This window comes from Callionymus lyra, chromosome 7 (assembly GCF_982586985.1).
Source record: "Callionymus lyra chromosome 7, fCalLyr1.hap1.1, whole genome shotgun sequence".
In the NCBI taxonomy this organism is placed as follows: domain Eukaryota; kingdom Metazoa; phylum Chordata; class Actinopteri; order Syngnathiformes; family Callionymidae; genus Callionymus; species Callionymus lyra.
The window spans coordinates 12420491-12433310 of record NC_141824.1 but is presented as its reverse complement, the minus strand read 5'-3'; the positions used below and the strand labels follow the sequence as shown (position 1 = coordinate 12433310).

At 35.4% G+C, this 12820-nt stretch overlaps 3 protein-coding genes across 3 annotated transcripts; 1 reads left to right on the top strand and 2 right to left on the bottom strand.

Moving 5' to 3' along the window:
* Nucleotides 1–398: 398 nt before the first annotated feature.
* tmem97 (transmembrane protein 97) lies at nucleotides 399–3271 on the bottom strand. Its single transcript, XM_087796229.1, has 3 exons — nucleotides 3107–3271; nucleotides 2904–3048; nucleotides 399–890 (listed from the first exon to the last, which is right to left on the bottom strand). Exons 1-3 carry the CDS (start codon nucleotides 3218–3220, stop codon nucleotides 622–624), a joined length of 528 nt encoding a protein of 175 aa, XP_087652355.1. The 5' UTR covers nucleotides 3221–3271; the 3' UTR covers nucleotides 399–621.
* A 2359-nt stretch (nucleotides 3272–5630) lies between these two features.
* Nucleotides 5631–7264, bottom strand: timm8b (translocase of inner mitochondrial membrane 8 homolog B (yeast)). The gene is made up of 2 exons (XM_087795810.1): nucleotides 7075–7264; nucleotides 5631–5888 (listed from the first exon to the last, which is right to left on the bottom strand). The coding sequence occupies exons 1-2, from the start codon at nucleotides 7165–7167 to the stop codon at nucleotides 5718–5720; spliced, it is 264 nt and encodes an 87-aa protein (XP_087651936.1). The 5' UTR covers nucleotides 7168–7264; the 3' UTR covers nucleotides 5631–5717.
* A 334-nt stretch (nucleotides 7265–7598) lies between these two features.
* On the top strand, nucleotides 7599–12474 carry LOC148075076 (succinate dehydrogenase [ubiquinone] cytochrome b small subunit B, mitochondrial-like). The gene is made up of 4 exons (XM_087795525.1): nucleotides 7599–7687; nucleotides 9093–9203; nucleotides 10075–10225; nucleotides 11677–12474. Exons 1-4 carry the CDS (start codon nucleotides 7639–7641, stop codon nucleotides 11840–11842), a joined length of 477 nt encoding a protein of 158 aa, XP_087651651.1. The 5' UTR covers nucleotides 7599–7638; the 3' UTR covers nucleotides 11843–12474.
* Nucleotides 12475–12820: the final 346 nt, after the last annotated feature.

Below are 12820 nucleotides of genomic sequence, written 5' to 3'. Positions count from 1 at the left end.
ACGTTATAGTAAAAAGGTCATATATTTTATTTTATTTTGAAAGAAGCCATCGTCTTCTTTTTTATTTGGGAACGAATACGTGTGAATTAAAATTGACAAATTTGGGTTTTGTGCTCCTAAAGTTGTTTTAAGAATCATTGTATAATACTTGAAATACGAAGTTGTTACACAATAAACACGGCTTGGTACTAAACTCGTGACTAGACAGTGCCATCTAGTGGACTAAGTGAGTACGTGTCAGCAAAACATTGGAGTTTCTTAAAAGTAATAATAATAATAATAATAATCTCTATTTATATAGCGCCTTTCTAGACCAGGGCCACAAAGCGCTTTGACAGCCATTCACACATACTGATGGGAGTAGGCTGCACCACATGGCGCCGAACATATTCCAAACATTATTCTATATAAATTATATTTTTATGGTGCTTTCCCTGTAAAAAGTGAGACATTGAATGACACACAGATGTTCTGACAAGGAAACAAAATTAAGTAAAAATATTTACTTGGTAACCGTGACAACAGCTGTCGGAAAGTATTTTCTTAATTGATCAGAAAACATTTAAAGGGCTGGTCCCGGAACCACGGTGAAGTCAGAACTCGTCGATCAGCAGTTCAGAGTCACTTCTTTTTCTTGGACTTGCTGGCGGTGGCGCTCCCTGGTCGGCTGTAGGTGGACGAGGTCAACATGGTGAGCAGCAGCAGCAGCGGCACCAGCAGGTACGGAGCGTAGATGGACACCAGCAGCCAACGCTCCCGCGGGGTCTGGGGCCCGGGATGAGGGCCCTCGGGGAACTCGAAGAAGAGGATGTGGCCCAGGATGGGGACGAGCGTGGTGGCCACATGTGTGGCGTATATGATGGAGGGAATCCTGATCCACTTGCACCCGCCTGGAGGAAGAGAAACGGATGAGAACACGAGAAAAGATGCAGGTTTTCAGTCATTTTTGTTTCTCAATTTTGATGACAATATTAGATACAAGTGTAGTGTGACATGTGTAGTTTTGAATATAGAATTGTTTATTTATTAATCTATTTAATAATTGAAAAAAAAAAAAGAAACAGAATCAAATTATTAAAAAATACATTATCTAAATTAAAGGTTTTTTTATTTGTAGCATAAAAGTGCCACCAATCAATACTGAAATATAAATGCAACAAATTAAAAAAACTACTTAATCCAAAATTATTTTTTGGAATTATTTTAATAACAACGTGTAAATTTGTATTTGTATAAAGAAATGTAAAATTCAATTATAAGTAATAATTACTTCAACCTATAAACTTCAAAATATTTGAATTATTGAATCCAATTATTCAATCAAAATAAACTTTCAATATAGAAATTGTTAAATTGAATAAATACATTTACATTTACATACAAAAAAACAACAAACAAACAATATTTCAACCATTCAATATTGATCAGGGATGCACCGATCCAAACTTTTATGGTCCCGATCCCGATACCAACATCTGGGCTATTGACCGATACCGATCTGATACCGGTGTTAAAATATGCTTTTAATTTTTAAAAAGGCTAAATTTACCACATATAAAATGACAAAGCTAGTATTAATTCAACATGTTAAATGTTTACCAGCATTTTGTGAACAAAATTAAAACAAGAAAAAGAAAGTTTAATTATATTGTATTATATATATATATATATATATATATATATATATATATATATATATATACATACATACTGTATATATATATTATATTATACTTGAATAATTACTATTCTTAAAAAAAAAACTTGGGGATAAGACAGTGAACAAATGACACGTTTAAAAAAAAAACGAGAATATTAAAAAACAATAACATGATTAGCTCTGAAAGTAAGTGAAGTTTAAGGAGCAGGGAAATGTGAGTTCTTCTACTAGAGCAGGTCAGAATTCTCGCTGCAGAGTTTTGTATCAACTGCAGGCGAGACAGATCCTTCTTGTTAAGACATGAAAATAAACCGTTACAATAGTCTAAATGAAAAGATACAAATGCATGGATTACAAGCTCCAGATCGTGTTGTGACAACATTTTCTTAAGTTTAGAGATTTTTCTCAGTTGAAGGAAACAGTTTCTGGTCAGTTTTCTGCAGTGTTGATCTATAGACGTGTCTTTGTCAAATACAACACCCAGGTTTCTCAGGCTCAGTTTGACAGACTGACCTAAGTCACCGGAGTACTGACTAATGTCAAGACACATCACTAGAGCTAATGCTAATGTGAGTTATAAACACAATCTTTACACCTACATTGAAAATATTCTAGAGTTAAATTGAATCAATATTACTGTAATTTAATTAGATACATTGATGATCATTGAAATCAAAATAATAATATTTAGAAGAAAACAGCAGAATATTGCTTGATGTTTTTTAACAAATAAATATGCTGGGATTTTGATTTTTCTTTTAATTGTTTTGGAATAAAAAAATGTTTAACTTAATTCAATAATAATAACTGCTTTGAAACCTTGAATTATTTTGTTTAAATATATAATGGTTGTTGATTTCAATCAGTCGATAAAAAAAAACTTTTTTCTAAATTATTTTTAAAAGATGTATAGCCTTTTAAATTAAATATTGTCTGGTGGTTCTTTTTACACCAACATGTTTACATTCCATTCAAAAGGCTATGAGAAAAAAAAAGATTACATTTGTAAAATGTATATTTTAACTATTAGAAGGTAAGGTAAGGTAAAACTTTATTGGAAAAATAAATAAATATTTATAGAATAAAGTGACATTATATTTAATTTATTAAATACATTTTTAATATATGAATGCATCTTTTAATGTGTCGTACTTTCTTCAAGTAAACTCTTGTCAAATCTTGTGATCTGGTTTATCTCACCTGGTGTTTCCAACAGGTGTTTGAACTTCGTGACGTCACTGACCTTTGAGGAAAGCAAACGCCGCCACAGGAAAGAAAGGTGTTTGCAGGAGAGCCTCGCAGAACACGAAGGACTTGAACCAGAGCGGGGGGTCCAGCACCATGGGGTCCTTGAACTCGGCAGCATACCACCTGAGCAGGTCCTTCAGCTGGTGCAGGGAACACACGCGCGTCAGCGACCATCTACCTGTGCTCGCCTCGACTCACCTGTTGAGGGTAAACATCGGCGGGAAGCAGCGCCTGCAGGTCGATGAACAGAGTGATCGGGATGTGGGAGGCGAAGTACAGGAAGAAGAGGATCTCTAAGACCCGCAGAGCCATCGTGACTTCGAGAGGACCTGGACCTAGTGGGACGAGAGTGACAGACGCGTGTCAGGAAACGCGTGGTTCGAGCTGGAAAGCGATTGGCTAGGAAGGGGACGAGGGGGCGGGACTTAACTCCCGTGAGGCATTCGTGTTCCTCCTGAACGTGGGATTTTTTTAAAATGCATATCGACTCTCGGTAATAACGCTAGAATAAGATAAGATAAGATACGATTATATTCTTCCCACATTAAGTTGTAACACCAACTCAGAAAACAACGATTACAAAAAAAAAAACGTAATAAATAATAATAAACACAATAAATAATACAGAATTTCAATTATATTAAATATTACTTAATAATACTAAAATAAGCACAATACTAAAGGAATGATAATCATATTTAACAATTATTAAAAGCATGTTATATATATATATATATATATATATATATATATATATATATATATATATATATATATACATACATGTCTTTTTTAACCAGATTAGTTAAAATTCCCTTTTCTCTTAATGTGAGTTCTCAACTCGGAATGTTTCCATTGGAAAAAATAGAAAAAAAAAGATTAAACATATACCTATTAGGAAAAAATAAAACAAAAATAAAACAAAATACTACAGTGAACACAACACTGAACAGTGCGGATGTATGAAGTTTAAAGATGAATTGAAACTTGCTTTTTTAATTAAATAACCAAACCTCACTTTATAAGCAGATGTTGGTTCTTAGACGCTCGAACCAAGTATCTGTATTTTTGTTTGTGTGTGTAAACACAACACGTTTTTTTTTTGTCATGACATTAAGTTTAATTCCTCTGCACTGACACTCTACATTTTAGAAAATAACAAAATAAACGAGTATTACAAGGTGAAAATAGAAGAAAATTGTTTGATGGTTTTTAAGAAATAAATATGCTGGAATTTTGATTTTCTTATTTTTGTTTTGGAATAAATATTGCATTTAAAAAAATGTAATTCAATAATAACGTTTTCGAAACCTTGAACTACTTGTTAACGAATATTTTCAATCATGTTTATATTGAAAGGTTGTTAAAACATGCTTTTTTAATGAAATAACCAGACCTCACTTTAAAGCAGATGTTGGTTCTTAGACACTCCAACAAAGTATCTGTATTTTTGTTTGTGGTGTAAACACAACAGTTTTTTTTGGCATGACATTTAAGTTTTATTCCTCTGCACTGACGGACACTCTACATTTTAGAAATAACAAAAAAAAAGGAAAAATACAGGGTGAGTTTATTATTATTGTTACATTCATTTTATTCTGTCTCCAATTGATCTATGTTGTAATGTAGCATGTTTTGAATAAATACATATAGAATGTAGCATGTTTTGAATACATATGTAATATATAACACTATATGTAATACATATGTAACACACTGTCATCAGTGAGCAGAGAAGCAGAATGAGTGCACGAATGCTCCTTCCCAGGTGCAAAACAAATAGACTCAGGGACTCATTCATTCCTCGGGCTATTAAATTGTACAATTCTGAGTTCAGGGGCAGGAGTGGAGTAAAAGTATCATGACGTTCTGTTCTATGTTAATCTTTGTATCCTTTGTTATTTTTCTTTGATCTATGTTCTTTATCTTTAGACTTAGATTGTATCATCTTGTTCTTATAAAAAATTGCTATATTTGCTGTGGATAATTTGGAAAATCCCAAAGGAGACCTCACGAGGGATCAATAATGTTCTACCTAACCTAATGTAGCATGTTTTGAATTAAAACATATGTAATTTAGCATGTTTTGAATAAATACATATGTAATGTAGCATGTTTTAAATTAAAACATATGTAATTTAGCATGTTTTGAATAAATACATATGTAATGTAGCATGTTTTGAATAAATACATATGTAATTTAGCATGTTTTGAATTAAAACACATGTAATGTAGCATGTTTTGAATTAAAACATATGTAATTTAGCATGTTTTGAATTAAAACATATGTAATTTAGCATGTTTTGAATAAATACATATAGAATGTAGCATGTTTTGAATTAAAACATATGTAATGTAGCATGTTGTGAATAAATACATATGTAATGCAGCATGTTATGAATAAATATATATGTAATGTAGCATGTTTTAAATAAATACATATGTAATGTAGCATGTTTTGAATAAATACGTATAGAATGTAGCATGTTTTAAATAAATACGTAATGTAGCATGTTTTGAATAAATACATATGTAATGTAGCATGTTTTGAATTAAAACATGTAATGTAGCATGTTGTGAATAAATACATATGTAATGTAGCATGTTTTGAATAAATACATATGTAATGTAGCATGTTTTGATCTAAAACATATGTAATTTAGCATGTTTTGAATAAATACATATGTAATGTAGCATGTTTTGAATAAATACATATAGAACGCAAGGGGTTCATCATGTTTAATCACAAAGTTGCATGTTCCAGTCTGCAGAGGTTCATCGTCTAACGTCATCTCATCGGGAAAAAGTCTCACAAAACTCCGCCTTTCTGCACCATCTGTGCGAAGCGGTTGGTGATGGAAAGCGTGGCGTCGAAGAAGCGTTCCGCACAGTTGCCCACGCAGGACTCCGTCCGGTGGTCCATCTTGGATCCTGGACTGTCCACGCATTTGTCCCAGCATATCTCAGTCACGTTGTGCACCTTTAAAGAAACACAGAATAAATATTTGGATTATTGCATAATTTTGGATCTTGTTCACTAGTGAGGGAAGAATGGAACATATGATCGCGACATACACACACAGGATGCTCTCTCAGCCCCAAATTGTTTTAGGGGCGTCAACACTTAGTCTTTTCTACAAAATAGCCAAGGCCAATAACCGGCATGTAACTGGTTACACACAGTTATAATAATAATAACAATAACAATAATAATAATGTCTATTTATATAGCGCCTTTCTAGACCAGGGTCACAAAGTGCTTTGACAGCCATTCACACATACTGATGGGAGTAGGCTGCACACCCGCGCCAAGTCTGCCATCAGGAGCAATCAGGGTAAAGTGTCTTGCTCAGGGACACAACGACAGAAGCTTGTCTGGAGCTGGGATTGAACCTGCAACCTCTTGGACTGGTCTCTGTTCACAAACCTAATCCCATTAAAGCAAAGCCCTTCCATTAGTTATCAGAAACAAACAATTTATTCTTTTAGACCCACTTAACATAGGTACTCAATTTAAGTCAACATAACAGGTAAATTACACAACTTTTTTTCGCTTACTCTTGCGATTATGAGGCGCACTAAAAACCGTTTTATTTTCTTAAATATCGACACCTTTAGATTGATATATTAATTCTGGTTTTCCTTGACAAATCTGTCAAAAAATATTGGTAAAGCACAAAGCCAGACCTCAAGTCACTGGAGTATTACCTGGTAATAAAACGCCTTGTTATACTATGAAGCCACACTATATTTTCTACGAACATTCTTTAAACAAACAATTGTTGTACGTAGCTTTCAATATAGTCCTAAAACTTTATCGAGAGTCGCACATTACATGACAAAAACGTATCAACGGTCAACAGCAGCTTTTTTTTCAAGGAAAATAAAAGGTTTACTTTTTTATCTGGTTATAAAACTAACTGGGAAAAACTTTGACTTTTTACCTCTTGCGCATGCGCACAGGTGGTTAGTCCCGTTACTCAAGAACCAAACCACAGTTTAAAAAAAGGAGCCGAATTGGATAAGTATGTGTAATGTGTTGTGTACCATGAAAAAGAAAGTGTTAAAGGACAATAATTGTGATTTCATAGGATTATTGCTTGATCCGCACGCGGCCTCCAGAAACATTACGATCACTCTCACGAACGAATGGAAGAGACACGAACCCGCGCAAGAAATTGAGCCTCCATTTCGATCGCTTGCTGCAGCTCCTGGGCTTCCGCCCTATCCGCCGGAGAGAGATTCCCAAAGCCGTCCATTACTGAAGTCTGTCGCTGAGGGTCCTGGACCAGGAGGTTCCTTCTCGGTGAAGCTGTCGGCGTGTTTTCCTGACCTTCAGAGTCACTTTACGGCAGTGGGGAAATAACGACGATCTACAAATAATGCACGCCACACATAAGCGCGCAGTTGAGCTCGTTTATGACTTGGAAGTCGGTGAACCAGAAATGACGTATAGTGGTGACGAAATCAACTGTTAAGAGGCTCACTCTCATTGAAAATGTCAGGCAGGACGTGTACGCGGAGTTATCGTATTTAACTTACAATCTTTACAGGTTAATTCAACAAAATAAACAGTTCATCGATATAACTAGCGGACCAAAAATAAACATCTTCCGTCTCTACTTTCGCTCACAATATGCACCACGTGACACATCCTTGACATAGAACATCTTTTTTTTGTCGACAACTACATCCGGGTAACCGCGTCGACCTTGGTTGCTTCAATCAACATGGCGGCTATCATCAGGTTGAGTTCTGTCTGTCGCAGAGGAGTAAAACGTAAGTATTTCTGTCACTTTTAAACACATATATTATACATGTCATTTTAAATGGACTATTGTTTTAGGTTATGTTTGTCAGAATAAGCAAAGGTTGCTCAGTCAAGTGAACGACTTTAGCTCGGAATGTGTTTGATTTTAGATGGACTACTAAAGGTTTTACGCATTAAGGTAAACACCAATGTGACACAATAACATTTAAAGTAGAATATAATACATTTGTGTTTACTCCAATTGTACTAAAATAAGTCAGGGTTAAAGGTTCTCATCCGCACAAGGTCCGTAGTTCACAACTATGTGAATACTATGTACATTTATTAGTGTATTTTTACACGTATGTAAATAAGAATTCTGATTTTATTATTTTACATTGAATATTTGCTTTAACTTGTGTGTCACCAGTATGTCGCCTTGAGTTTATTAAACATTAGTATTCTGTTAACCTTTTGTAGAATATCAGTCTAAAATATCTTTAGTAAACTTTGTTTATCACTGGTCGATTTATTTTGATACTGGTTCTGTATCAACTGTTCAACTTTATAGATGTCAGTTTAAATACCTATTCCTATTTTAAACAACTAAACAATAGATTTGAAAAATGTCCTCTTTTTTTTTTTTTTACCTATAACCTAAGGCAAGATTTGAAAAGTCAATAATCTAAATCCGTTGTTGGGTATTTTTGTTTACTGAAATGTGTTTGTTATTGTTTTTTCAGCTCATCTAAAGAACACAACTCAATTCAAATATAGACATTTCTCTCACACATTGTTTACTGTTCTTTTCCTTCTTTTATTTATTAGGTGACTGATTTGTACACCTGGATAAAATAAGGAAAAGAAAATGGAGCAAAAATCTTCTCGGAAGAACTGATGATATTAAAAAAAAAAACAACAAATAGATTTCAGTTTGATTATTAAAAAGCGTACCTTCTCCCGTCACATTACTGATATTGTGATCTAATTTCAAACACATTTTCAAGGTTTACAAGTACAGAGAAACCGTGAACTTTTAATTGTGAGTTGTTTTAGTTTTTTAATGATAGACGAGTCTCAATCAATGATTTATTATCATCCTTCACCAAGTGACTACCACCATAAACAAATCCTATGTTGTGTTTATAAAACTGTCAATAAAAGCTCATGATTATACTGAAAGTATTTTCTCTAAAAACTTTCTTCTTTTTTTTTCATCTGTGGTCGTTGCACCACCTACTGGACAAACTGAGAATGCAACTTGTGTTGTGTTTCTGTTAACACTCAGAAGTATAACATTGGACGTAATAAACCCACCTCTGATTGAATAGAATGTCAAATGCATCAATTGTTGTTGTTTTCAGCCCCATGTGATGAAACACTTGTGCTTGTTACAAACACATGTGAGTAACATGTCTTTTTCTTACTCTTCAGCTCTGTTCTATCAAAGCTCAGTGCTGGCTCGACCACTGGCAGCTCCACAGCAACACCAGGAGCAGCCGTACATGCTGACGGCCAGAATCCACTCGTCACAGGCCCTACATGGTCAGTATAGGATGTTCCAGTTGTGACTTAAATCACCTCAGATTCTCTTATTGGTTGATTGCAGTCATGTAATTGAGTTACATCATGTGGAATTCAGTTTATGTCTTTATACGTTTAAAGCTTAGTTTCTTTCAACCCATTTTTCCACCTTTTAATCAATTTATTTTATTGGTGAACATTTATTTTAGTGAACAGGAGAGAAGCATCAATTAAGGGATCATGTTCTTTCTAAACAAAGACTTATTGTGTTCAAATCAATTCAAACTTTATTCAAAGAGATGTGCTGACAGCACAATTTTTCAAGAGAAAAAACAACATTCATAATAATAAAGATAAACAACACACGATTAAGTTTTTAAAGTTGGTGTCGATGAATTATTCAAACTGGAGGTAAAAGTGAGTTTTGAGCCACAATTGTGCATCTTGGTTTGTGGAACATTAATGTTGGCGTCTGAAGTAAAGTGGGAACTAAAAGTTGTTAATGTAAAAGAGAAAAAAAGCATAGAACTGACAAAATAAATAAAAGTAAATGCACATTAATTCACATTTCTGTCTTTGATGCTTTGTATGATTGTATGACAGTTTTGGAAACATGTGGACACATTTAAAATAGAAACTAATATAAATAAAACATAATGAAACTACAACAATCACAGATTTTATATATACTGTATATACACAGTATAAAAATAACAACCTTTGACCGCAACAGAACACAGGATTTGAACTATTCTGACCTTTGTGTGACTTGGTGAGAACTACTGCTTCTTGTTTGAACTCTCATTGTTGATGAAAGTTTTCAACCACAAACGGAATCATTAAAGTTACCTCTTTGATGTGCGATTAAAACTTCCTGTTTCTCTGCTCACAGCTGCTGCTGGATCCAAAGCTGCTTCCCTGCACTGGACGGCCGAGAGAGCCTTGAGCATCCTGCTGCTGGCCATGGGCCCGGTGGCCTATTTGAACCCTTGCTCTGCCGTCGACTACACCCTGGCTGCTGCCCTCACTCTGCACGGACACTGGTGAGAGAAGGACTCGTTTTTTCACTCGCACACTGTTTTTTTTAACATCAATTTATGTTGCACATGACACACATTTTAATATAAAGAACTGAAAGACTTTTAAAGTCGTCGGAAAGATAAAAGAAGAAACTAAAAAACAAGATAAAAACCACTGTTCATCAAATAAATGTGGCAGACGGAGCCTTCTTGGACTCGCTGTCGTCGCCGCAGTCGCCTGTTTTTTAAGCCACGTGTCAAGCTTCTGGTTATAACATGGTAGAATTGGACAGAAAGGCGGTAAAATTGAGTTGGGTTGATTGTGATTTTGTCCTTTTTTCTTGATTTGTAGTACGTTGTTCACCACCACATCTTCACCGCATCCGTCACACTTTTGAGTTTACTGTCACTAAATATCTATAAATGTGCGTAGGGGCAAACAATTGCGGCTTAAAGTCCGAAAATTATGTTGTATGTTTTTTTAAGGAAGCTAAACATGCTGGTGTAAAATAATATTCAGTTACATGTTCCAGTTGTTGTGAGCAACACCAACTTGCTGTCCCAGGATTTTTATTCCCCTCAAAGCAAATTCTTTTTTTTCCCACCAGCAGTTTTTCCTTTTCACAATCGTTTCCTGAGGTCATTGTACTTATAAGTGTTGCTTCCCCCTCAGATCTAGTTAATCTTCTTGTTCATCAAAGTTCCCAAATTCAGGTTTTTGTTTTGTCAGCTTTCTCAGATCCATTTTTCTTCTCTTGTGTGTCATGATTTCATTTCATTACTGTTGTTCAATGTCAGGCTTTTCGATCAGAAGGTTTTTTATTTTTCAATTGAAAGCATTCGTGTTGAACTAGGGGCCAATCTGGCCGGCCAAGTCATATTATGTGGCCCACCGGATATTTGTCTTAAAATCAAAGAGGCAGGACAAAAAACATATAATTGGTTTGAGCCTCCAAGAAAAAAAGGACAAAATCACAACCAGACTCTTATTTCCTAGTAAATACGTAAGTAGTTTGTATTTATATAGCGCTTTTTCAGACCAGGGTCACAAAGCGCTTAAACATTCAAAACCATACTCTATAAAGTATATATTTTAAAGGTCAAGGTAACACAGAGAACAACACAGGAGTTCCAGAAAATCAAGTAAAGGCCTGCACAAATAAAAACGTCTTAAGATGTATCTTGAAAGAGTCCGTAGACTCCATTCTGTTTGACCTTTTTCGACCTTGACGTTTCTGGCTCCTTGCATGATTGAGTTTGACACCCCTGATCTAAACTATTTTTTAGGTTGATATCAATTTCTGTAGTCTTGTTTCAAATTATTCCAAATAGCATTGATTAAATGATCATCTGGGGCATTTAAGTAATCATTGAATTTGCTTGACTTGACCACTGGCCACTGCAGAAGAGAGGAATTTGATGGGCTCCCAAGAGGTTCTTTTAAACCATTTTTTCCCCTCCGTCTTTCCTTGCAGGGGTATCGGACAGGTGCTGACGGACTACGTTCACGGGGAAACCAAAATCAAGATGGCAAACGCGGGTCTCTTCCTCCTGTCCACGGTCACATTCGCCGGCCTTTGCTACTTCAACTACAACGACGTGGGCATCTGCAAAGCTGTGGCTTTGCTCTGGAGCAAGTGAATATTGGACTATGAGAAAAGACTTTGACGGATCATGTAGTCCTGGAGTTCTCTGTACATTTTCTCTACATCAGTTGCCAATATTCCATGAGTTCGGGAGCAGAACTGTATCTCTCAGTTGATTCTTTTCACACGCTTCCGGACTGAATCCAGTATGGACCTCAACTCTATTTACTTCTAATGTAATCGTCAGATCATTATTACAGGTGTATCAATGTTGCTTCTTGATTTACGTTTTTATGAGGAGAAGGGTTTGACTTCTTTGTTTGGAGGCGGATTTCTGTTTTTTCTTTCATCAGCGAGGGGGAACTTGAGTGGTTAGAGGAAGTCTTGATGTTTCCTGAACCTTGAGTTTTTTCGTGTCCAAGACATCAGCTGACTGGTTAAGGTTCATGTCCCTTTCTTGAGTCTCGAACTAAAGCGTATCAAGACGAGCAGGCCTTGGCTTGTTCCACAGTGGTAGTTTAATCGTTCTGAATTCCAGCCGAACATCTAGAAACAACAGTGTCTCTGATTCCAAAGGTTCTAGAAGATGCCGTCCTCACCAACAAATCATCAACATGTTGAACAGATGTAAACAAGCAGATGCATGTCACACAGTAATATGTTAATAAAGATGACCATTATACTATTCTTACGCTTGTGGATTCTTTATTTATCATTTGAATGTGTGTTGGAACTTGATCGACGTCAATGATGAATGTTGCATCTTAAGCAGAAACAGATTCGGTTTAAAGGAAGAAGGTAAGTGAAGGTGACAATGTCGGTGCAAACGGAAATCGAGGCTTGTAAAGGTATTTGTTTATTAAAACGGAAAACGGAGCAGGGATTGAGAAAAAGGCACAAAAGTGACATTCAAAATAAATTCTAGAAAATGAATCAAAAATGGTTATCTGTTGTGACCCTGGTCTGGAAAATCGTCTGGCTGATTTAATCGATGTCTGGAGCTGTGTGAGTTGAATGGGTTGTGGATTGTTTC

Excerpts from the sequence above, each read along its gene's own strand:
- tmem97 (XM_087796229.1), bottom strand. The coding sequence starts at position 3,220 with ATGGCTCTGCGGGTCTTAGAGATCCTCTTCTTCCTGTACTTCGCCTCC. Across the intron at positions 3,049-3,106 it reads CCGATGTTTACCCTCAACAG|CTGAAGGACCTGCTCAGGTG; the intron begins GTGAGTCGAGGC and ends TCCCTGCACCAG. Across the intron at positions 891-2,903 it reads GGCGTTTGCTTTCCTCAAAG|GCGGGTGCAAGTGGATCAGG; the intron begins GTCAGTGACGTC and ends CTCTTCCTCCAG.
- timm8b (XM_087795810.1), bottom strand. The coding sequence starts at position 7,167 with ATGGACGGCTTTGGGAATCTCTCTCCGGCGGATAGGGCGGAAGCCCAG. Across the intron at positions 5,889-7,074 it reads AGGCTCAATTTCTTGCGCGG|GTGCACAACGTGACTGAGAT; the intron begins GTTCGTGTCTCT and ends GTTTCTTTAAAG.
- LOC148075076 (XM_087795525.1), top strand. The coding sequence starts at position 7,639 with ATGGCGGCTATCATCAGGTTGAGTTCTGTCTGTCGCAGAGGAGTAAAA. Across the intron at positions 7,688-9,092 it reads CTGTCGCAGAGGAGTAAAAC|CTCTGTTCTATCAAAGCTCA; the intron begins GTAAGTATTTCT and ends CTTACTCTTCAG. Across the intron at positions 10,226-11,676 it reads CTCACTCTGCACGGACACTG|GGGTATCGGACAGGTGCTGA; the intron begins GTGAGAGAAGGA and ends CTTTCCTTGCAG.